The sequence below is a fragment of the Ambystoma mexicanum genome, chromosome 7q (assembly GCF_040938575.1).
Source record: "Ambystoma mexicanum isolate Mex_15411 chromosome 7q, UKY_AmexF1_1, whole genome shotgun sequence".
NCBI classification, from domain to species: Eukaryota; Metazoa; Chordata; class Amphibia; order Caudata; family Ambystomatidae; genus Ambystoma; species Ambystoma mexicanum.
The window spans coordinates 722,223,253-722,248,618 of NC_090941.1; the positions used below are offsets into that span (position 1 = coordinate 722,223,253).

Here is a 25,366-nt window from a genome sequence, read left to right on the forward strand (position 1 = left end):
AAACTACATGTGCACTTCAAAAAGTATCCCACGCCAAGGGGTCATCGGTCACATGGCCTCCTCAGACTCTGTGTCTCCAGCCAGGCCTCCCCTTGAAGCAGGCCGCCCCCCTGCAATCCACATAAGTGTGTCTCCATTCAGCAGTCTTCCTGTGCCTTATCTGCACGCCCCAGGCCCATCCATCCCACTCCCCTCTATCAAAGGCGGTTCGCGTCGGTGGATGCGCGCTTGCATGGGGGGCTGTCAGGGGCGCGAAAGGCCAAGGTGCCAAACTACATGTGCACTTCAAAAGGTGTCCCACGCCAAGGGGCCATCGGTCACATGGCCTCCTCAGACCCCGTGTCTCCAGCCAGGCCTCCCCTTGAAGCAGGCCGCCCCCCTGCAATCCATATAAGTGTGTCTCCATTCAGCAGTCTTCCTGTGCCTTATCTGCACGCCCCAGGCCCATCCATCCCACCCCCCTGTATCAAAGGCGGTTGCGCCGGTGGATGCGCGCTGGCATGGGGGGCTGTCGGGGGTGCGAAAGGCCAAGGTGCCAAACTACATGTACACTTCAAAAGGTGTCCCACGCCAAGGGGCCATCGGTCACATGGCCTCCTCAGACCCCGTGTCTCCAGCCAGGCCTCCCCTTGAAGCAGGCCGCCCCCCTGCAATCCACATAAGTGTGTCTCCATTCAGCAGTCTTCCTGTGCCTTATCTGCACGCCCCAGGCCCATCCATCCCACCCCCCTCTATCAAAGGCGGTTCGCGCCAGTGGATGCGCGCTGGCATGGGGGGATGTCAGGGGCGCGAAAGGCCAAGGTGCCAAACTACATGTGCACTTCAAAAGGTGTCCCAGGCCAAGGGGCCATCGGTCACATGGCCTCCTCAGACCCTGTGTCTCCAGCCAGGCCTCCCCTTGAAGCAGGCCGCCCCCCTGCAATCCACATAAGTCTGTCTCCATTTAGCAGTCTTCCTGTGCCTTATCTGCACGCCACAGGCCCATCCATCCCACCCCCCTGTATGAAAGGCGGGTCACGCCGGTGGATGCGCGCTGGCATGGGGGGCTGTCGGGGGCGCAAAAGGCCAAGGTGCCAAACTACATGTACACTTCAAAAGGTGTCCCACGCCAAGGGGCCATCGGTCACATGGCCTCCTCAGACCCCCGTGTCTCCAGCCAGGCCTCCCCTTGAAGCAGGCCGCCCCCCTAAGACCACGACATACATACGTCATTCATTCACAAACATACCCCTGTTTCTAATACTTTATAAACCACTTGATATGTCTCATGAGAACATCTTTGTGCTTTGCAAGTCAACTCCTGAACGTGTTACCTGGCAACCACTGAGATCGACGCTAATCTGCTCGTCGTCGTGCTATCCGTGAACTTCTGTGACCGCTTAGAGCAAACCCATCAGTGTGCTACCTGTGGCCACCCACCTATTCTCCTGCAACATACTGCTCTGCTTGCTAAATCCAACTGTTTGTTGGTCAAGGTAAGGCCATGTATCCTATTCATATTTCGCAGATTTTTAGTTCTATCTATTTGCGAGTTGAGTACACAATAGTGCTAGGTTCATTGGTCTCATTGCTACTGACTTGAGTTTCCATTGCTATGCTATCAAATCTATTTATTTTCATCTGTGTCTATTGTCATCGAATTGCACCCTTCGGGGGTCCAGTCTATAATGTAAGCATATTTCCTTCTCGTGCAATACAGAACATCCAAGGGATGAGTCACATGTTCAGTTTTTAGTCACATCATTTATACATTTCTGCAACTTATGCAAATACTAAGCTGCACATAATGAACTGGTATAGTTCCTGCGACCAAAACAAACATTGCATTGATCATTGTATGATTCATTTACTTTTGTATCAAATCTTTATTCTTGAAGATTGTATAATAATGTCGATATTTACTTTTCAGATTTATCAACAATGCCTGCCTGGTCGATTAGCGGTTGCCCTTCGAAGACCCATGCTAAATCTGAAGGCACTACAATGCATGTATTCCCGAAAACTGTTGATCGAATAAGAGAATGGGTCAGACATTGCGGATATCCACTGGATGAGCTGGAAAGTAGAGTCCAACAAGTCTTACAGGACAAGAGGGGTGATCGATACCGCATCTACAGCCGCCACTTTTCCTTGGACATGTACACAAAATCTTGGGTAACAAAGAAGAATAAACGGCGAACGACACGGAAATTGCTCGAAAAAGCTATTCCCACTCTATTCGTCCACATTCCGCCACCGGTGAGTCAAGTGTCCGGATTTAGCTTTAGGCCTTGCGGTAGTGTGTAGGTATCCGAACGGATTAATTGATATTGTAGGTGTTCTATCCCTTGTAATAATTTCGATATTGATATGAGTGTATAGTTTTTTGAATAATGACATTTACCAATATATTCTTTTTCGATTTCATAACCCACAAACGCAATGTATATATATGGGAACAGGGAACTGTGATGTATTGAGCATTTTTCAAGTATTCTGTCGCCTTACATGGCTATTTTTAATATTGGCATTTCATTATCAATCATTAATTTACCTTTACAACTTCTTGACTATCCCTTGAATCTGAAGCAAGAACATTCTACATCCTTGACGTGGTCGCAGTTATCAACCACTTCTAGCGCGTATCAGGTAATCTTACTAGGCTAATCCGCTACAGTCCTGTTTTATGCATGTCAAGTAATATTTTTATTTTATCGTGTAATCATTTTACCGAATGTTTGGTTAGTGCTTTCCAATTGATATACACCTTAGTTATCGTCCACTGGTGTTTGTTTTCAGTTATTAGTGTTATCCATACTAATGCAAGTACTGTCTTTCAGGGAGATGCTGAAGCGTCCGCCACATCTTCAACATTTCTAGATGTTCAACAGCTGGAGGTATGGATACTGACAGCTCCATCGAGCGTCATCATCAGAGCTGGAATTCTTGTCGTTTGATTGTTCTACACAATGTTTCCTTCGTGGTTAGCCGTTGATATGTACCTGTGCTGTCAACCCCAGGTGTGTGTTATGTTTTCACTATTGTAATCCTCACTAATGCAAGTACTATGTTTCAGGCAGTTGATGGAGCGTCAACCCCTGCACTTGATGCAGAGCCTGACATTCAAGTAATTCCAGGGGAAGTGGAAGCGGGACCATGCGTATACGAATCGGCGCAACAGCTTTCGGAAGTGCGCACTACATTTGCAACATCCATAGATATTCTTCAGCAGCACGAGGTATGGATACTGACAGCTCCATCATGCGTGATCATATAACGTGATTCCATTTGCTATACTTTCTTCCCTATTAACGCAAGTGATTTGTTTCAGGGGGATGACGAAACTTCCACTACAATCACAACATCCAATTTAGATGATGCAGATGTAAATAAATCGGAGAAATAAGTCGATGAAATGTGATCATATTTAGATTTTCCTTAATTCTTTTGGACAATGCATCATTTGCGGTTATCTCTTTATATGTACCTGTGCGTTCGACCCCAAGTGTGTGTTATGTTTCCAATATTGAAAACCATACTAATCCAAGTACTGTGTTTCAGGGAGACGACAGAGCTTCCACCACAATCACAACATCTCATTTAGATGATGCAGATGTAAAGGAATTGTTGAAATAAGTCGATGAAATGTGATCATATTTGGATTTTCCTTGATTCTTTTGGACAATGCATAATTTGTGGTTATCTCTTTATATGTACCTGTGCCGTCAACCCCAAGTGTGTGTTGTGTTTTCAATATTGAAAAGCATACTAATGCAAGTACTGTGTTTCAGGGAGATGCAGATGCCTCCTCTCCAAAACAACCATTCATGGCAGTCCATGCAGAGCCAGAGGTATGGATACTGACAGTTCGATCGAAATAGATCATCACTGGTCGAATACTTGTCGTTTGATTGTTGCACACAATGTTTAAATCGTGTTTGGCTATTGAGATGTACCTGTGTGTTCGTCCTCACGTGTGTTTTATGCTAAAAATATTTTGATACATAGTAATGAAAGTACTATGTTTCAGGGAGACGATGGAGCCTCATTCCGTGCTGTCTATGCGGATACAGAAAATATAGTCGTTGCAGCGCAAGAGGAAGGGAGGACATGCGGAAACGAATCAGAGCTACAGCGTGCAGATGTTGAAGGTCGAGTCAAAAAAGTTGCAAAGAAAAAAAAACAAAAAAAGGTTAGTTACAAACAGTTCATAACTTTAAAAAAATGTTTGTGCTGGGGACTATTTTATGTTTTTTTCCAGTCAATTCTACTACACTCCATCTTGTGTTTAAACTGAACATCCCTTTTCCAATCTCTCATCCAGTTACCCGTGGGTGTCAGAACTATACACACACAGACAGTGAAGCGAATGAGAGATGTGGCTTGCCAGACCGTGTACACTATGGAGGAACTATTAATTGAGGCGAGGCATGTTCAGGCTCGAGATGCTCATGTCCAATGGCCAGAACATGAATTAACTGTGTTTGGAGACTACAGCAAAGTTGCATTGGACCATAGCTACAGTGCGACCGCACCACCACAAGAAGATGTTATTGAATGTATTGAAGATAGCTCTGAAGTAGTTGCAGATCAATTTACACAATCTACACCCGCCAAATATTTGCCACCAAAAAACATGTCGACATTGTTGTGTTCTCCCATCAAATGTCGAAATGACAGAGAATGAACCAGCCGCAGCATCCATAGACGCATCAGAACTTGATATCAGCGATATTACTTTCCAATGTGTTGAAATCTCCACAACGTCACAGGCCAAAACAACATTGACGCAGGATGACAGTCTAATGAAAGAGAGCAAATACATTGTATTCAACAGTTGTTTGATGGTAATTATAAGTATGCTGAAATGTGTGCATTCCATTAGAGGGAAAGTATGTGGGAAGCCATTGATTAATGTGACTCGTCAAATAAAAGGCAGTAACGTCAAAATAAATGCCGCCTGTAGATTAAATCATAGGTTCTCATGGTCTGCACAACCGATGCTGGGGAAACTGCCAGCAGGCAATCTACTGTGTGCAGCTGCATCACTTTTTAGTGGCTTCAGATTTAGAAAGTTAGAGGCTTTCTTTCAGTTTGTGGGACTCCATTTAATTTCTAAAGCACTGTACTACATATACCAACGTGATTACCTGTTTCCGGCCATTAGTGATGCTTGGAAAATTGAACAATTGTCTCTAGCAAGTACATTCGAAGGCAAACGATTCAGGCTAGCCGGCGATGGACAGTGCGACAACCCTGGATTTTCTGCCAAGTACTGCACTTACCACTTTCAGGACATGGATAGTAAGAAAATTGTGAGTTCGGTGGTCGTGCAGGTAACACAATGTACATCGTCAGTGGCCATGAACAACTAGGATTTATAAAATCAGTGGAATATCTACAATCAAGGGGAATGCACATCGACCTCATAGCCACGGATAGACACGTTTCAATTGCCAAGACAATGAGAGAGCAGTTCCCACATATTAAACATCAATTTGACGTATGGCATCTTGCTAAATCAATCAATAAGAAAATCTCGGCTGCAGGGAAAAAAAAAGGTTTTGAAAGTATTTTGAAGTGGTCACATTCTATCACCAACCATCTTTGGTGGAGCTCAAAAACTTGTGAGGGGTCAGTGGAAATACTACTTGAAAAATGGCGGTCACTGATGCACCACTGTACCAACGTTCACCGCTGGACAGCAAATGAACATTTCCACCAATGTGAACATGGCCCTTTGTCCCCAGAGGAGGCACGGAAGAAGAAGTGGTTGATTCCATCTTCACCAACACACAAAGCCATTGAGAAGATTGTTTTCGACAAAACTCTATCAAGAGATTTGAGAGGACTGACAGAATTCTGTCACACAGGAGATTTGGAGGTGTTCCACAATATGTGCCTAAAGTACAGGCCAAAGCGCTTGCATTTTAGCTTTCGGGGCATGAAACATTGCACTCTACTAGCAGTCTTGGCCCATAACAGCAATGTCGGACGTGAACAATCTAGGACTAGGGGTAAAGTAAGGATGCCTCGCTACACAAGGTGTTTTCAAAACGAAGTAAGCAATGGGTGATCAAACCAGTCTATGATGAAATGCAGTTCGACTTTGTGAAAGGCCTTATTGTTGCTGTGTTAGAGAAGCACAGATATGGAATTTTGGACGTTTCTGTGCAGAGCAGTGATCCATTGCCACCGCACATTGCGACTGTGCCATGCCCACCCGATGCACAGCTGATTGTGAAGTACAAATCCCAGTTTAAATAATTACAATACGATTGTCTTTTTGTAAATAAATGTTATTGTACAGTGTACCTGTAAACCTAACCCCTACCTTCACCATCATGGGTGGCGAACAAGCTGGGTGTCATCTTTGAATTCTCTCTATTCACCTCACATATGTCTATGTATATATTTTTCTCATGTCTCATCTCATGTAAATGTAAATGCTGCGCACTGTTAACGGAGGGGAGGCTTGCGTATTGCAAATAATATAACAAACAAACAATAAATCTTACTTGTAACTCCTGTGGTACTTTATACTTTCCCTGACCTTCCGCCAAAAATTAAATGTCTCAATTTGGGCTGCAAAGCTTGCAGACAATGGGGACAAAATTGGGGCACTTAGAACGCGCCAGCCAAGCGGGCCGTGGCATTTGGGAGAGAAGCCAGTTCGCATTTGCACATTGAGGCGCACTACATAGACGGATTCTAAACTTCAAGTTCTCACAGATGCCTATACTATGTGATGTTGCAAATAAAGAATGCGAAGGACAGCGCCCAGATGAGGCCCACAAGTCGCACTGGAAGTATAAGGGTCTATTGTTTTTTGACCTTGAGACAGGGACCATGCCGAAAGAACTACATTTGAAGGGAGTGCGCAATAACGTAAGAGACGATAAGGCAGAAAATTCAGAAACTAGACCGAGTTTCATTTTAGTTCAGTATGCGAAAAATCGTTGTCAAGAGCACGGTCCGTTTTACAGACTGCATTACGAAGAGACACAATGGAAATTTCAAATATAATGTAAGTAAATCTTTACACGCTTTTATACCGGAATGAAGATTTAATGAATGGATGCATGAATAAATGAATGAATGAAGAGCTAGGAAAAGCAGGTAAAACGTGTTCGTAATGGGCACATGGGCATGCAGGTCCACTGGTCTCACCGATCTCGGTCCTTGGCCCAGCCACTTTTCCCTGCTGCCTACCTGCACTACGGGACTGTCTCTGTATCCTTCAGCCCCTTCTCCCGACATTTACCTTGCAATTGCCACCAGCTGGCCCTATTATTTAATTTGTATTCAACTAACCATGTACAGCCCTTCCCCATGCGCGAACAGAAAGACACCTGGCCTAGTAGGATCGTTGTCTGTTTGCCCTTGTTCCCCACCTGCCTCATCACGCATAGAAACACTTGAGTATAGGCGCGTTACAAATGCCATATCATATCATTCCTCACGCATGTAGACTAACTGTCGTTTATCATTGTGTGTTGGCCTCGATTTATCTCGTTACTTTTCGCATTGATTTTAGAGATGAACATACTCCATTGAACTATCCTTGCAAGCAAATAGTTTCTGATCGGCCGTAATAAATAAAATGAGTAATAGTAACGAAGTTCGGCTAGCGAGACTAATTATAATTTTTTTGTTTTCATAACAGGTATTTGATACCATTCTGCCACTGCCATCTGTTTGAGACACCGGCGGATGGATTCTTCAGCAGACACCTGCAGCTTTGTGTCAACAACTGGAGCATGATCACCATATTATGGGACGATCGCCAAGGGCCCACATGCCCTTACGCTGTACTAGTGGCTAGAAGCAACATATCAACCTTTAGGCTGGACTAGTGCCTAGTTGATGGAACAGCCTTGTGGTTCACTGTGCTTCCAAAGTGATTCTTTTTACGAAAATGAACACCCTGTGTACCATAAAGGAACAGCGCGTGACTCAAGATGAAACGGAACAGTTATTGCGGATACAGATAAAAGAAAATAAATGGCTTTCGGAGTTCATATGGCAATTGCTGAATATTCTCTAAACATTTAATGTCAAATAAATGTACTTTACCAAATGGACCATGTTGCTGTTTCATTTTAAAGTACAGTTTCATATTCCAAATTGTGGCACGCTGTGTTGTGAGTTGATCTGTGTTGGTTTCCGGGTTCTGTGTGAGGTCGCGTAGAAGACGACTGGGCGTGTTTGCCTACGCAGCACAGTAACGTCATGGAGAGAGGCGGGGAATATGAATGTTTTGATAATGTTAGGCTCAGGGGCGGGGGAATTGATTTAGTGCCGCAAAAGCAGGTCAGCCAGGGCGATCGGGGAAAAGATAGGATTATCAGAAAATAGCGGCTCACTGGTGCTTGTTTTCGCGTGCGTTTAATGGACGAAAACTCAGGTAAGGTCCATAGGAAAGTTTTCCAAAATTGAGCCACTTAGGCTTAAAAAAACATGGCCGACCCGTAGGGACAATAACATTTTTTAGTAGACCATGCCTTTAAGAGCTCAAAGCGTTTTCACAATTAAAGTCCGTTCGTTGCAAGGCTAGCTTAAACGCCTTTACACATCAACAAACAAAGGCACTAGAAATGTTGTCATTTCAATCACACGGCTCGTTTTGTTCCCAGCAATCAATGTTGGCAAACATGCATCCATATCCTGTTTCTGAAAGTCAGTGAATAGATGGTGAAAAAAGGTGGTTCGTCTCTCAATGAGAGCTAGAAAACCACAGCTATTGCTCACACAAAGGCCACGTATGTATTTTACTTCGTTCGTCGGTTGGAGATTAAATCAGATTTGCAAGAATTTTTCTTTTAATTTCTTATCAGGAAATTGCTTCAGATAATCACAGGTGGTGACCAATCGACGTAACTCTCCAGAAATGTGTGCAAGTGATTGATACCCTTCTGCAGATCCGAGAGTTTTGATCCAGTCTGATTCTCTTCATTTCGTTTAACATTGCTTAGGGGTTAGTGATCAAAACTTCAAGTGAGCTACCAATTTCTTTCAATACGGAGCAGATTTTCCCTCGCCATTGTTGTAGCATAGATGTTGGAGAGGCTGTTATTTCTTTCCGCAGCATTTGTAAGATCTCCGGTCAGCTGGACGCAAAGCATTTGCTGAATAGGGAGAAGCTCTTCCAAAGAACAATCAATTTAAGTGAAGAAAGACCTTGCTCTCATCGTATGATTGGTATTGGAACAGATTGAGGAAGGCCCAGGACTTTTCTTTCCAGAAAAGGCTCTCCAGGATGTTAAGAGTACAGATGCAGTTGCATTTACAGCCATAATTAAGAGTGCACACCCAACAAGTACTTGGTAGATGCCACAATCAACTGAATACAATTTAATTGATATTGACACTCGCTGCTCGCATTGCAGCAAAACAGCCTACCTCAGACTTCAGAATGTACTTCACAATGAGCACGCGCGGATGCTCGTGCACTGTGAAGTTATAGGAAGTGAGGGTGGCGAAGGAGGGACAAAGGCAGAGTTCCATGCTAGATTGTTTCCAGTTCATAGAACCATGTAAACACATAGCCAAGTAGCCAAGTCAGTTGCAGTTAGCCAATCCACGCTCTGCAACAAACAGAAAACAATGTCAGTTCCCAAATAATGTTTCTCTCTTGAACTGCAGGATCGCTTTTCTGGAATAAATGTTCATCAATTGAAGACTTCAGCGCATATGAAGAGAAGCAGCAAAGCAGCCTACGTCAGACTTCCGCATGGACTTCACGAATGCACGTGCGCAGATGCACGTGTGCTGTGAAGTTATAGGAAGTGAGGGTGGTCAAGGAGGGACAAAGGCGGAGTTCCGCGCTAGAGTGTTTCCAGTTCACAAAACCACGTAAACACGTAGCCAAGTTAGTTGCAGTTACCCAAGTTAGCCAATCCACGCTCTCAGACTTCCGAATGGACTTCACGAATGCACGTGCGCTGCGAAGTTATATGAAGTGAGGGTGGCAAATGAGGGAAAAAGGTGAAGTTCTGCGCTAGATTGTTTCCAGTTCACAAATAGCGCCTATACACAACGTGTTTCAAATCGCTTCAAGGCAAGGGAGGGAACAAGGGAAAATACAATGACATTCTTACAGGCCATGAACAACAAGAATGTGAAATTAACTATCGTACTCAGCGTATCGACATTTCAGATAGTGCAAGCGCTAAGACACAGATAGGAAGGAAATGGGAAACAGAAAGGCGACTACTGTACTAGGCTTGACGACATTTCTGGTAGAGCCGGAATAATACAAGAGGTGAGGGAGAGGGAAGGAGAGGAACAAAAAAAGCGACTATCATACTAGGCCTGACGACATTTCAGATAGTCCTGGATACGGGGGTGGGGGGAACAAGTATGGCAGGAGGGGAGACAAACAATTGTTGCTATCGGACTAAGTACAAGGGCAATTCAGATAGAGTAAGTGCAAAGAAAAAAGTAAGGGAGGGAGGAGAAAGGGAGAAGGTAGAATGGAGAGGAGGAGAGAACTGAGAGTAAAACAGTGAAAAGAGAAGCAGAGCGGAGGGAGAACTACAGTTGCAGAGGTCAATAAAACACAGTGTTGCAAGGAACAAAAAATGTAGACAGGGATTTCAGGAAGACGATGGGCACAGCATGATTCAGGGCCAACCTGTACAGCAGATCCAGGGAGGTCCAGCATGAGAGTTGAGAAGGTGCAAACCAAAGTCAATGTGCCCATGGAGACAATCCAAGCATTGGCAATGAGTCAATAAAACTCCTGCAGTGAGTAGGTGAAGGGGAGGGGGAAGGGGAGGCAGGAAAGCAGAGGGACGGAAGGCAAGGGGGGGCAGGGGAGAGGACATAAGGGGGGGAGTGGGGACACACAAGCATCCAGGGGACCAGAGGGGGGTTGGGGGCCACACACAAGCATCACAGGGGACCAGAAGGGTGGGGCGCACACACATGCATCAAGGGGGACCAGAGGGGGTGGGGCACACACACAAGCATCATGGGGGACCATAGGGGGTGGGGGCCACACACATGCATCACGGGCGACCAGAGGAGGGTGGGGGGCCACACACACACACATCATGGGGGCCCAGAGGGGGTGAGGGGCACACACAAGCATCATGGGGGACCAGAGGGGGGTAGAGGGGTGCACACACATGCATCACGGGGGACCTGAGGGGGGGCTGGGTGGGATTCGCACACATGCATCAAGGGGGACAGCATCATGGGGCACACACACGCATCACAGGGGACCAGAGGGGGTGGGGGGCGCACACACACACACGCATCACAGGGGACCAGAGTGGGGGGGGGGACACACAAGCATCACGGGGGACCAGAAAGGTGCGGTGGGCACACACACACATCACAGGGGACCAGAGGGGGGTAGGAAGCAAACCTGAAGCAGACAGAGAGCAGGCAAGGGCCTTCGATGCTGGCCTTTGAGGAAGGGCCGGCTCTCGTCTCCCGGTGCCCCCCATTGGCTGAAGAAGGAACCAAAGAAGCCGATGGGGAGGCACGGTGAAGGAAGTCAAGGCAGCAGGTTTCAGTGCTGCAAGCGAGCCGTCACCTTTGAATTGGCTGAGTGCCGTATGGGAGGAACAGATGTGCCCTTGGATTGTAAGGCACCAAGATGAAAAACCAGGTGCTAAACGGTCAACAGCAATCTGTGACCGTAGTGAACAAAGCACTTCCATTTTGCAGAGCATTCCATCCATGGCAAACAGTAGCGCTCGCACACAGAAATTTAATATTGCCATGATGTTGGGGCAATGCTGGCGATGTGAGTCTCAGTGGCTTACCTTCAGGAGAAAAAGGAGGCACAGCTGTAATAGGGATCGTCATTGCGCGAAGCGCGCAGAACAGCTGATGCCAGGCGAAAACATTAAAGCAATTAGAAAGTTCACATGGTGTGGAAAATGGGTGAAAGAGAGAAGATAATTAGAGGTGAATAGATAAGTAAGTAAAAGGCAACATATACCACTCATTCAGTGGTTCACAAATATTATGTCCAAAATTATTTTTCTTTTCTTCTTCTCGAATATCTAAGAGTTGATATTACTAAATAGGGGTCTGCCACAAGTGTGTCCAAACTTTTCTTCCTTTCAAATTCTAGAGTTCATTTTTCTAGATTAGGATCTCCCAAAGCGTTAACATCAAAGTTATGTTTTGAGGTATCGAGAGGACTTCATCAGAAAGCCTGGCTGGCACGTTTCAGTGATCCAATGGTATAAAACATGTTGCCTTTTGTCAGGGCATCTACGTGGACCCTGTAGAGACATGTATATGTGTGTTTTAGTGTGATGCCAGTACACCAGTGATAATCATTTTAATGGCCCAAAGGGTAACACCCATCAACCCGTACCTTTAATATGTGGGAAGTGGGGTGTTCCGGCTACCTCCAGCCCTCCTCGGGTGGGCAGCGGTGAGTAGGGGGTTGATTGGATGCCTATTATGCAGGGGTGGGAAATGATCCTGTTATCTTGTTGTGGTATGTGTGGTGGGTCAGAAGGACACAGACTCTTGTTAGACATTTCTTAATATGTATTTATAACATAAAAGGTTAATCCCTATCTCTCCCTATTTCTATGGCATATTCCCTACCTAACAAACGACTTAAGGTGCTCGTCAGTCATTAGTGAATGTCATAAAAGAATCTATCAACCATAATTGAGCCTACCACTATCTTAACAACTAATGACAGGAGAATGCCTCCCTTTTCCTTGGTTCTTGCTCCTCACAAAGTTCTAGACAATAACTGCTCTTCAAATAGTTCTTTGTGACTTCTTTAATCAGTTCACACAGATCTTTTAGCACTTCATTACACTTTTGGTTCTTCCCAGGAGGTGGTCTCCTTGGTTATGTACTGGTACCTTTTACCTTGTCAGTGTCTGTTATTTGTTTGATATTTAATTCTATTTCCAAAAGTTAGTATTCCCTTTTCCCATGGTAAATGTATCCAACCTTATTGTGATTCTCTGTTGAGGTTTCTTTCTCATCTATTTGCTTGACTATTTTAATTCTTTGTAGGGTATATATCCTTTAAGATATAACTTTCTTTATCTTTACTCTCAGGACTTTCATAAGCTCCCTCTTTTGGGTAATGATGCTTTCCTTAATTTGACTGTGACGAGTATGATTACTCTTATAATGATTATCCTCCAATTATTTAACCTTTTGAATTATACTCTTAATGTCATTACTGAGATGAGTCGGAATAGTTACATAACGATTCCCTGGTTACTTCTCTTGTTCTCACTATGGTATTTTCGTTATCTTGACTGTGACAAGTATGAGTACTTTGATAACAATTTTTTTTTTACTTCTCTTCTAATGATTTTTGTTCACTTCTCTCACTGGTATATTCTCATTATATTGACTGGTACAAGTATGACTGTTCATATAAAGATTTTAATTCACTTCGCTTCTCCTCACATGTATATTTCCATTATATTGACTGGGACGAGTATGAATGTTCATATTATGATTTTCTTTCACTTCCCCGCTTTTCCCTGACTCTCTCTGGGATAACGTCACTGGGCTTTCATTTCGTTCAGCTTGGCTTTTCTCTTTCGGTCGTCTGGACCCTTTTCCTCTTCCTATCTCTCGTTCTCAGTATCTTCCTTCTGAATTGCCTTTTAGTGTCCCAGGTACCGGTTTGTTTCACGGTCTCAGCCGCATAGCATTCTTGGTGTGATTACAAGGACCTATGCTCCACTACTGGCTCTCTGTGGCCACTCACTGCTTGCTGCTCCTTTCTTCCTCCAGCTGACTGGACGCCACGCGTCCACCACCTCGACTCCGCTAAGCCAGCCGGTTTGTAACTTGCAGGCTTCTTGGAGTTCCCAGTCTCCTCCCCTTGCAGAGGTGATGCAGCCGTGGGCCTTCCCCAACGTACCTTCATCTCTCTTGCTCTCTCTCTCTCTCGACCTCTCTGTTATTGATCTTCGTCTCAGTTAAATGTAATTCTCCCTTTAAAGGGATAGTCACAGTTTCTGCTTCACAATAACACATTTGTTCCTTATTCATACAAGTCTTTGTAGGATATGGCTGAAGAGGGAAAGTGAGGAGATTATTTAGGGAGATCCTCATAGGAACAGATGTCCTTGTTCACACAGGGGGTGCCTCTCCCGGTGAGGTCCTGCTTGCTTCAACCCATAGGTAGGGCATAGCGGAGTGGGCTCACCTCCCTAGCCTCACGGGAGGCTCCCCCTTGGGGGAAAAGGACAAATTCCTACGATTTGTCACATATCCCTGATAAGGGCTGAAACCCTAAAGGCACAGCTTCCATACCTTACAGCCTTTCCACCTCTGGATCATCAACGATGTCAATGAACATCTGAATTTTAGAGGCCTTGCTTTCCTTAGGTAGTTCTTCACGCAGAATGTATGGGGTTTCCGATAGTCGTATAACTTCGGCCCTGATAACGCTGATAAATGTGCATCACCCGGCGTGCACCCATTGGCTTTTTTGCCTGACAGGAATGTTTTTTTTAAATGGATATTTTTAAGTCCAGTGCCAGGGACCTTAACAGTCTCTAGGGTCAGCTGCAAGGGCTACTCCATAGCTATTAGTGTCATGGACAGGAGCCTTAATAGACTTCCAACCGGAGACTATTAAGGCTCCTATCCCTGACATTCAAGGTGAGGAAGGCGCTGGACGAAAATAAAAATCTGGAAAATAAATAAAATGTTCCTTTGTAGCCAAGAGCGCGGGACCTTGCCTCCCACTCTTCCTGCATCTCATCCAAATGCCCCCATCACAGTGCTCCAGAAGTATCACCCGGGACATTTCCCCAATTTATTTTTCACAAACCTTGGGGGAGACACCCTCAAGAAAGCTGGCTGGATGGACTGTATATTGCTTGAATATTGAAAGGAACCATGCAGCTGGCATACCAAGACACAAATCCTACAAGTGAGACCACTTATACCAACAGCAAGAGGATATTGTCGGAGTGGCTGGGATTCCACCAAGAGATTTCTAGATAAATACTTTCAAGCCCTGAAATGAGTTCCACATGAAACAACCACTGGTTTCATTATCATATCAAAGATTTAGAAGTGAGGTTGGGCCATCAAACTACAAATATCATCTAAAGCATCATGCCCAAAATAGGTCTGGAGCAATTTCACTCACTGCCACCAGACATACAGATTTGAGTGAGGCAGCCCCATGGACTAACCCCTAGAAGACGCGTGTACAGTCACCACTCAAATATTCCATTGTGAATCCAACAATTCAACACCACCATTGAGAACAAGAATGTTGCAAAAGGAGTCGAGATGGGGCATACAAATATGAAAGAAATGGTTGAAATAATGGGGATAGGAATCTAAAGAAGGGGTGAGGGAGAATGGCAGGGGTGTTAAAGGGGCAGTGAGGTTGACCTGGTGGGGTTGAATTGTCTTTAAAAACAAAAGGGTAAAAACATACATTTAAAAAAAAGAAAAATTAATTGCAAATATAACACATTCCTAATAAATGCTAAAGAGAATGTATCACAAGTAACCAGAAGAAGCCATATCGATCTCAATGGCTTACCCGAAAGCAGAGACCAGAAGACCAGCCCTGAACATAGACCCCACATATCAAGTATCAACATCTCCAGTGAAAACCCAAATCCTCCCAGAGTGTTCCTAGAAAGGAAGGAGACTTGTATGGCTCATGAAAAATAAAATAAAAATGCATGATGAGGAGGATCATAGTCTCTACACTCAGAGGCCAACACTCATATCAGAAAGCAAATGGCTGGCGAGGTGTTTTGCTTGTGTGTGAAAGACGGGGATGGATGAACTTGCACATAGGTCCATAGGTTGTCCTCAGAAAAAAAAAAAAACCACTTATGGATTCTAGCCTACATTAGTAGCCTGAATAACTATAAACCAATTGGGTCCACACCCATGCAACTTTAGACAGACAAAACACAGCACAGGAATATGGAAAGCACAGCAAGAGACAGGGTCAGTTGTTTATATCGCATTGCAATACAATAACCAAGAGCATGTGTCCAGTTACACTAAAAGTAGCAAAACACCCCAGGCCCCAGCCCACACAGCAAAGCTTAAACAGTCCGTTTATTCACTTTCTTTAATGGGCGATGAGCTCTTTAATCAAAACTAATTCATGGAGTCTTGGAAAAAGATAATTTTCCCAGAGAAGATGCATTCTCTTGCTTCAGAGAATAAACTCTTGCTTATTAATGTTCATTGTCTCTTATACCTTCTGCATCCACTCGCCAGGTTACCTAGTTCTTTCTGAAAGCATCCTGTATTTAAGGCAACCATTAGTGCTATCTGCTGCCATCTGTGACATATAGTATCCTGGGCTTTACCATCTACAAAGGCAAGTCACACCTAAATCTGGCAGCTCACTAACAAATATCCACTCTTACTGGTGCCAAGACCCATCTAGCAAGGTCAGCATTGCCCAAAGTCCTCCATCATAGAAACTCTTTCTAACCATCGCCATCTTATATGCTTATTGTCCACTGATAGACGTTAGATGCAAACAAATAATATGGTTTTGTGCCCAGTGAAGGCATCATGAAGCAAGACACAGACAACAGATTCAAAGTTCAAACAAAAGATCTTTATGAACTCAAATGTCAAGATGGTGTAAGGGCGAACTTGCCCTATACTAAGGTGGGATGTCCCTACCTAAATAAACTAAGGATAGTACGAGTCAAAAAGTCCAACTCAAAAGTATGTGTCCAAAACCTATACTTGGCCTCACAACTAAAGCTAAACAATGTGCAGGGATGCCAGCAAACAAAGAAACAGTGTTCAAACTAAAGTTATGAGCTTTTTCCAGCTCCTAGCTTGCTCTTGCCTCCCTTCCTAAAGTTCCACCAAAATGGCCTTGGAGTTCCCTTCCCCAGGTTCAACACAGTTCCAAAAAATGGTATTGCGATTCCCTTCCCCAAATTCAACAGAGTTCCACACAAAAAGGTCCTGGGGTTCCCTTCCCCAAGTTCAACACACTTTCACACAAAAGGTCTCTGGGTTCCTTACCCCAGTAGGCAGCTCTTCTGGCTTCAAATTCACAATCAAATCAATTTGCTTAGTTTGCCTTTACTTTCTGTCACTTGAACAATCTTACGCCAAACAGCCTTAGCCTTTTGACTTCCCTTGGTTTACTCCAAGTAACGGTTCCTCGGACCATTACAATTCGCACAACACTGATAACCCTTGGCACTTTACAACTGTTCATTCTTTCTCATAGGACTTCCTTGACACAGGTCTGCTTTCAGTATCTGTGTTAGAAGTCCATATATGATTCTGATTCACTTTGAAGGCTTCTTGCCTTTACCAACATTTGACTCTCACACACTTTCATTCATGCTATTTCTCCTAGTTACCACCTTGCTTTCACACTATCGAATAGTGTTTTGCTTTTTACTTGTTTCACTTTGTTCGCTAATGTTGTCTCTTTAACTTCATCTAATTCGCAAACGCACATCCCTTTCTGTTTCATTTGTGCGATATTCTCATATCTTTTCCTCAGTTCAGCATTAAAAACTCATTACGTGCTTGACAACGTGTTCGGTATTCAATAGTTCATGTTTGGTCTCCAGACCCATTTGTAATATACTTTTACTTGACCGGCATCTGCCGTTACACACACCATGCCCCTGGAGCTCCCTGTCACTCAGTGGTGTGCGGCCGCTCCTCCGGTGCCCTGGTTTCGCTCTTGGGTTCTCGCCTGCTCCACTCTGACTCCCAGGAGTTCTGGCGAGCAGCGCTCGCTTCCTCCAGACTTTTCTGCAGTGGTCGGCGGCGTCAGCAAAGTCTCTGTTACCCACTCCCAACGGGGAACACACAGCATATGGCTCTGCACAGCTCCTGACCCTTTCGCTGCCCTCTCTGGCCTCAGCGTCTTTCTGGCTTTTCTGCAGTAGTCGGCATCCTTTCCACCGGCCCATATTCTGCCTGCTCTGCCTCAGATTGCCATGCTCTCCTGCACAGATGGATCTCTCCTCAGCTCCCGCTCCTTCACTTTTCTCCTCTGCCAATTTCTCCTTTTATACACCTGCAACCATTTAACAGTTTTCAGGTGTGAGTTCTTAGTTCCAATTGCCTGACCATAGTTATTGGGACATGCCTGACCCTCGCAACAGTCCTCAGGCCTCTTCCTCATATCAGTACCAGAGTGGTGAAATGACAGGTTAGTGTGTACTACTCCTAGTCACCTCCTCAGGGGAAGTGATTGGCAACAGCCTATAAAGGCAGGGGGAGGGTAAGGTTAGTTCTCACTAGAAAAGGTGGGATACCATGCCTCGCCTGCGGATATCCTCTGTCTAATCTTTAAGGACTCTCCACACAAGTGATCCTCCTGTGCATCTCCACCCCCAGGGTCAAGATCCAAAAGCAATAGCCTTTCCCTGGCCACCTGAGAAGCGGATCCGAGGGGAGTAGGTGTGAGGATACCCTCAGGTTTCTCACAGTCCCCACAACACACTCATTGCTTTAGGATAAAAGTAATGCTTTTGCTTGAAAGAAAACCAGAAGGCCAGTACATTACAGTAGCAGGTAAACCAATCTAACATCAGTCTCAGTGGAATTGCTGGCTTTTATAGTACAGTTGTTGGAGTTACTATGATGCATCAAAATAAGTTTGGATTGTACAGGTAAACTAAGCAGAGGTGACCCGTGTGGTGCCTTCAAGGTACACTGTGATCTTTGGGGCCTCTGATCTGTGGGTGAGTGAGTCACAACACTTAAAATTATATTTTTGCTTTAAGAGACTCACCTACTACCTTTCGCTTTTGCCCTCCCCCTTCCTCCCAGTCAGAGAATAAAATAGATGGTTTGTTAGCTGGAGGATATGGCAGATGTACAAGCGATGGTACCGTGAATAGTTACAGTAAACATATGTAGTTCTTAGCTCAAGAGGATTTTGTTTATATAGAGATGAAGAACAAGTTAACCAGCATAATTCCAAAATTACATTTATCTCTGTTACATCATTCTTTCATTGCAAACCAATAAAATAATTTTGAAGAAAAACAATAGTACTCAAAATACCATGCATTTTTACCATTCCAACTATAGTATAATGAGGCCTTTCAAGTGATCCTGGGCACTTGGGTTAGGGACTAGTGAAGTGGGAAGTGCTGGCGTGCATTATTTAGTTGCTAATGTGATGGAAAGTGAAATCAGATCAAGTTTGATAAAAATGTGCTTTTTTTGTCTCAACATTTTTTATGAATATAGTTAGAATGTTACTTATACGTACCCTGGGCTCAATCGCCACAAAACTTGTGAACTGGGTGACAATGGAATATTCTTTGCTGAGATCAATTATCTTTGATTTTAACAAACGTTTCTTCAGCTGAAAAAAAAGTAGCCATGTTACTAACAATTAAAAGACAACACAACAGCTAATAGCTATGATAAGCACATTTTCAGGAAGGTTTCCCTCAAGTCTACAAAAATGGTTAGAGTGAGACACAAATTAGCACTTTGGATTAAAGGGCTATATAAATTCAATAAAATACAAAATACAAATTAGTTGTTTTGAAGCATTACAGATTTCAGGTAGCCTCTCCTATAGTAGATATAAAAGAAAACCCTTTTAATATAATTTCAGATGGATTAGTCCTTCCTTCCACAGAGTTTTAGAAACATTCTGCAGGTTTAAGTGTAGGGTCTCAATTTTTTTCAGCCACCACAGAACACAGCAGATCTGTATCATCTCCACTCGACAATGTTGGCGCTCCAAATGTGACATCATAGATGGTATACATGGATCTGGCAGCAGTTCATTATTTCGCTACTCTAAGAGGCTGCTTTGGAATGCAACCATATCGAGATTTTTAACCTAAGCCATGGTTTTAACCTTCCAAATATTATAATAAGTGCCATGTTGGTATCGGACCCACACTGCCGTGATGTTTGGTGCTTGAAGTTGGATCATGATACCGAAGCGTGTGGCTCATGACCCAGTCAATGCATCCTAAGGCCATTAGGGAGTGGATCATTAAGATATTTACTACTCTGCTCAAGAGCAGGAAATTGACCCAGACTCCCTCAGAGCCCTCAGCTTCTAAAGGAGAAGGTCCTGACCCACAGACCAGTCTCATGCCTGCAAGAAAGCAGAGGAAAAAAAGATGCAGGTGAACTCATTCACTGAGTTACTCGTGATCCAAGCACCACTCCTTCTTCCTCCAAGAAATGTCACCTTAACACCAGCACAACTTTTCCAAGAACATGGCGCCAATGCCTTCGAAACCGGTACTGGTGGTGGATACAGGTAGTGGATACAGGGCCAGCTGCTCCTCCCAAGTACAACAAGGGAGCTTTCGTCTTGCTAATGATTGCCCGTAAACTTGGTGACTACTTGTGTGGTAGCCCTTTAACTGAGTGCCAATGCGGGGGGCGTGGCCAACTGGCCATGGAGTAGGACGTGCTCTGGGCCGAGCTCCTGCGAGATCCGCCGTTGATCCGACTAATTACGCTTGAAAACTCGACTAAAATGCCCAGAAACTGAATTTATTTTTAGGTGTTTTTATTGGCATTTATATTGGCATAGAACAGTTAGACATGGATGCATAACAACATCCAGATTGTCACGGTGAGTTGCCCGGTAAACATGCAAAACAATAACAAAAAGAAAACGATAAACAAACAGTAACTTGACCGTCCCGCCTCCCATCACTGCATGGGTACCTGCCGGCCCCTCTTCGGGCCCCGCTCCAGGCACCATCCGGTTGTATCTTAAAGTCCCAGAGTTAGAGTTGTTGTGGGTGTAGCTGTTAGTTCTGCTGTGAGTCTGCAGTTCGTGGCCTAGGATGCACTCAAGGTGGCTTAAAGTCCGTCAGAAAGATCATGTCTCTCAGGAGAGCCTTCCACGACTCCAGTGTTGCATTTGTGTCCTCTCCTCCCCGGGTGCTCCCTTCCTCCCAGGCTTTGGTTTCAGCTCTAGTCCATCGCTCCATTTCCCTGATCCACGGTTCGTGTCTGGGGCCACCTGGGGATTTCCAGGCCATTGCTATCGTTCTCTTCGTTAAAATGCACGCCATGTCCATTAGTTTCACTATGTGCTTGATTTTACTCAATCTGGGGTATGTGCCCAGAAGGCACTCCTTGGGCGTCCACTCGTACCTTTCCAGCCCAGCTCGCCTGCAGGTCCTTTCGACAGCGGACCAGAGTTTCTTGGTTTTGGGGCAGGTCCAGAACATGTTGATTAGGTCTGCGTGCTCGCTGGTGCACCATGGGCACATTGGTGGGGTTTTTCTGCTGAATGTGGATACCCTTAGTGGGGTCATGTAGGTCATATATAGGACGTTCAGCTGGATAAGCCTGAACCTGGCGTTGCGGGACACTTCCTTCGGGTACATCAGGGCCCTGCCCCACTCGCTCTCCGTGATGTTGGTCTCCAGGTCCGCCTCCCACCTTTCCTTCAGGGGTGCGCTCCTCGGGTTGCGCCCGTCGTTCAGTTGGGCATACAGTCTCGACGTGGGCCTCCAGCCGTCGCTTAGGTTGTGCATCTCTTGCACAAGGGGATGGGTTTCCGGTTCCTCTGGCCATGTACTCCATGTCTTCTTAGCAACCTGTTTCACCCTCTGGTACCATAAGAATTGTCCAGCAGCCAGCCCTTCTTTCACCTGTAGTGAGTCGAATTCTCTGAAGCTTCCGTCCTCGTACATGTCCCCCCAGGTGTATAGGCCAAAATTCTCCCATTTCCTCATTGCTGGCAGATCGGTGGGTGTCTTACAGACGTCAGCAAGCATGGGGATTTCAGGCATGTATGGTTGGGCCAGGTCAAGCGATGCGCGTACCTTGTTCCAGACTCGTCTCCCCAGCTTCACTAACATGGGTGGGTCAGGGGGCCCAACCTGTGAGTTCCAGACTACTTCTTTAGGGTGCATTGGGGCTACCAATGGGCGGATAAGGCCTGTCTCAGCTGTTGGTTCATCGGATAGCCACTTGACAACATGCGTCAGTTGCGCTGCAAGATAATATTTTTGGAAGTCAGGCAGCTGGATTCCGCCCTCTTTATACGGGAGAGTGAGGGTATGGAGCGAAAGCCTATGTCTGGCCGGGCCCCACAGGAAGTTTCTGAGGAGGGATTCCAATTTTCTGAAGAAGGGGGGGGGTATATAGTGCGTTATGTTGGTGAAGTAGTACAAGAACCTTGGTAGTATTATCATCTTAGTGATGGCCGCTCTGCCCATCACAGAGAGTGGGAGTCGGGACCAAAATTTGGTGGATTTGCGTACCCCTCGCATTGCTGATTCCGTATTGCTTTCGTGTGTGGAGGCGGACGTGTGCGTGATGGTGAGCCCAAGGTAGCGGAACGCTGCCGTCTGCCACTGTATCCCGATGTCTGGTAGCCCTTCTGTTTCCTTCCCCTGAAACCCGGCCAGGGGGAAGGAGCACGATTTCTGCCGGCTAAACTTGATCCCGGAGTATTTCGCGAAGTTGTCTAGGATGTCTAGAGCTGTGGGTGCATTCCTTTGGGGGTTGCGCAGGTAGAGGAGGACATCGTCTGCGTACAGCGAGATGATGTTGTCCGTCTCGCCCGTTCTGATCCCTGCGTCAAAAAGCTGTTTCCTGAAGTAGATCGCTACTGGTTCCAGACCGAGGACGTACAGCATTGGTGACAGTGGGCATCCCTGCCTTGTTCCTCTTTGGATGTCCCAGGATCCAGACACCACACTCCCTGTCTTTACCCTCGCCATTGGGGTGTTGTAGAGCACCTTGATCCATCGTATGAAGTGCTCGCCTAGTCCGAACTCCCTCAGAGTCTCAATCAGCCATTCCCAATACATTGAGTCGAACGCCTTTATGGCGTCCAGTGAGAGCACCGCCAGGTCTTCCTTGCTCTCTGCGGATTGTGCTATAACGTGCTGGAGTCTTCTCAGGTTGGCTGTGGTGTTGCGCCCCGGGACAAAGCCGTTCTGGTCCTCATGTATTATAGATCCGATCACCTTGGACAGCCTCTTTGCCAGTATAGTTGTAAGGATTTTGCTGTCGTAGTTCAGCATTGCCAGAGGACGGTATGAGTCGCACTCATCGATGGGCTTGCCAGGTTTAAGCATTGGTATTATGAGCGTCTCTCTCATACTGCCAGGTAATATGCCAGTCTCGTATGCCTCTGCATATACCTCGTGTAGCACCGGGGCTAAGATCTCCTCGTAGGCTTTGTAAAATTCTGGTGTAAGGCCATCGGTTCCAGGAGTCTTGCACGTGGAAAGGGACCTAATTGCCTCCGAGATGTCCTCCTGCGTGATGGCTTCTCCCAGCATTTCTCGTTGTTCCGAGCTCAGTTTGGGGAGACCCACTTCGTCCAGGGTGTCGCGAATGTCTTGTGTTGGGACCAGTTCATCATGGGAGTAGAGCTTGGCGTAGAATTTTGAGAAGACATCGTTAATTTCCTGTTGTGTCCTCTGGGTTGCTTCGTGTTCGTCCTTGATTTCCTTGAGGGCTTGTCTTGGTTGCTCTTTCCTGCACAGCCAGGCCAATATCTTGCCCGGTTTATCCGCCTCCTTGTGTGCCTTAGCTGTGCGTGTGGAGAAGTCGAATTTGGATAGCCTGTCCCAGGCTAGTCGGCATTCGTCTCTGATTTCTGCCAGCTTGGGTTCCCTTTCGCTAGGTGAGGTGGGGCTATTTTCTAATCGCCTAATCTCCTCTTCCTTATCTTCAAGTTCCCTTTTCAGTTGCTTCCTAATTCCGCCTGCTTCTGCTATCACCTCGCCTCTGGTTACTACCTTCATTGCCTCCCAGAACGTGCTCCATTTCTCGACTGACCCCTTGTTGTTTCTTACGTATTCTTCCAGCTTTTCTCGTAGGGTGTCCTTGAAGGAGGGATCCGTCAGGGTCTCCGTGGGCATGCGCCACATCGGGATGGGGGGTCTGGGGCCTCTCAGACTTAGTCGCATGAGTAGCGGGGAGTGGTCCGAGATCGACCTGCCCAGGTAATCCACGGAGTGCACCCGTGGAGTGAGTTCGCCGTTGATAAAGAAGTAATCTATCCTGGTGTGGAGGCCGTATGGAGATGAGAAGAATGAGTAGGATCTATCGGCCGGGTGAAGGTCTCTCCAGATGTCGACTAGGTCAAAGTTTTCAACTGCTTTGCGAAGTGTTCGTGAGACGGAGTTATTGGTGGTTTGTGGCGTCCTGGACCTGTCCATTTCTTCATTCATGACGCAGTTGAAGTCGCCCCCCCACAGGAGGGTGTCATCTCCGTGGTGGGCAATTCTAGTGCATAGTTGTTTCAAGTGGGAGGGAATCCCGTGCTGGGGGAAGTATGAGTTTACGATGCATATCCTCGTGTTCTCTATGGTGCCCCACACCACTACGTATCTTCCGTCCTTGTCTGCTTCCGTTCCCATTTGGTGGAATGGTGTGTCTGGGCTTATCCATGTATATACACCCCGTGCATATTTGGAGTAGTATGCGCCGCTGCCCTGCCCCCCCCAGTAGTCTGCTAGTTTGTGTGTGGATTCTGCCAGGAGGTGTGTCTCTTGGAGCAGTGCAATCGATACCTTCTTGCGCCTCAGGTAAGAGTGGACGCGGTTCCTCCTTACATAGGATCCCATCCCTCTGACGTTCCATGTGATTATGTTAAGTTGTGATGCCATCGCCTGGGTGCGGTTTTTGTCTTGGGTGGCTCCTAGTCTCTCCAGCGCTTGGTCTCGTGTTGCTGCGCGCCGTTACTTGCATTAGTTCTGCTGGTCGACCCAATGTTCCTCTTGGTGTCTGGTGCGCATTCGTTACTTGGGTTTGTTCGGGTGGCGGGGCGGTCTTAACAATAACATATAAAAAATAACCATAACTGGTGCACCCAGCTCCTGCCGGTGAGATGCAGTGCTCGGGTGCTCTCGCGCTATCTGGCCCCGTCAGGGTTTCTGGCGCGAGCAAGGTCGTGCTGGCAACAGGCCTTCACTGAACTTTCGGGGGCTGTCGTTGCTTGCTCATGTGCGGGAGGCCCGGCCGGCCCGTAATCTTTTTGCGTTCTCATATCGTGCTGGTGTCCAGCGTGCTCGTTGTATAGTTCTAGGTCGGGGTTCGATATGCGGGTCAGGGGAGAAGGGTTCTGGCTCCAGGCTATCATGCTTTACGAGCTGCGACACTGCTCTCGGGGATGGGCTCTTCAGGAACCTCGGCCAGGTTGTTGTGTTCCAACCACATGGTGGCCGCATCCGGGGTTTCAAGGAATATCGCTCTCCCCTTGTAGATCACCTTTAGTCTGGATGGGTACAGTAACATGTACTTCAGGTTTAGTTGCCGCAGTCTGGCCTTGATTGGAACAAAGGAGTTCCTTGCCCTCTGCACCGATTGTGTATAGTCCGGGTAGATGGTGATTTTGGAGTTGTTTCTGTCAATCGCCCCGCCTTCCCTGGAGAATTGCAGAATCACTTCCCTATCTCGGAAGTTGAGAACTTTCGCTATGATGGGTCGGGGG

The 25,366-nt window shown here is 46.0% G+C and overlaps 1 protein-coding gene across 7 annotated transcripts in view; it reads right to left on the reverse strand.

The window, feature by feature from the left end:
* PARP4 (poly(ADP-ribose) polymerase family member 4) overlaps nt 1–25,366 on the reverse strand; it is a 2,748,946-nt gene that overhangs the window by 921,009 nt on the left and 1,802,571 nt on the right. For all 7 annotated transcript variants that reach the window (XM_069639202.1, XM_069639198.1, XM_069639200.1 and 4 more), the window contains exon 29: nt 19,193–19,288. In XM_069639202.1, coding sequence (XP_069495303.1) covers nt 19,193–19,288 — 96 coding nt within the window. The remainder of the gene's footprint in view (nt 1–19,192; nt 19,289–25,366) is intronic.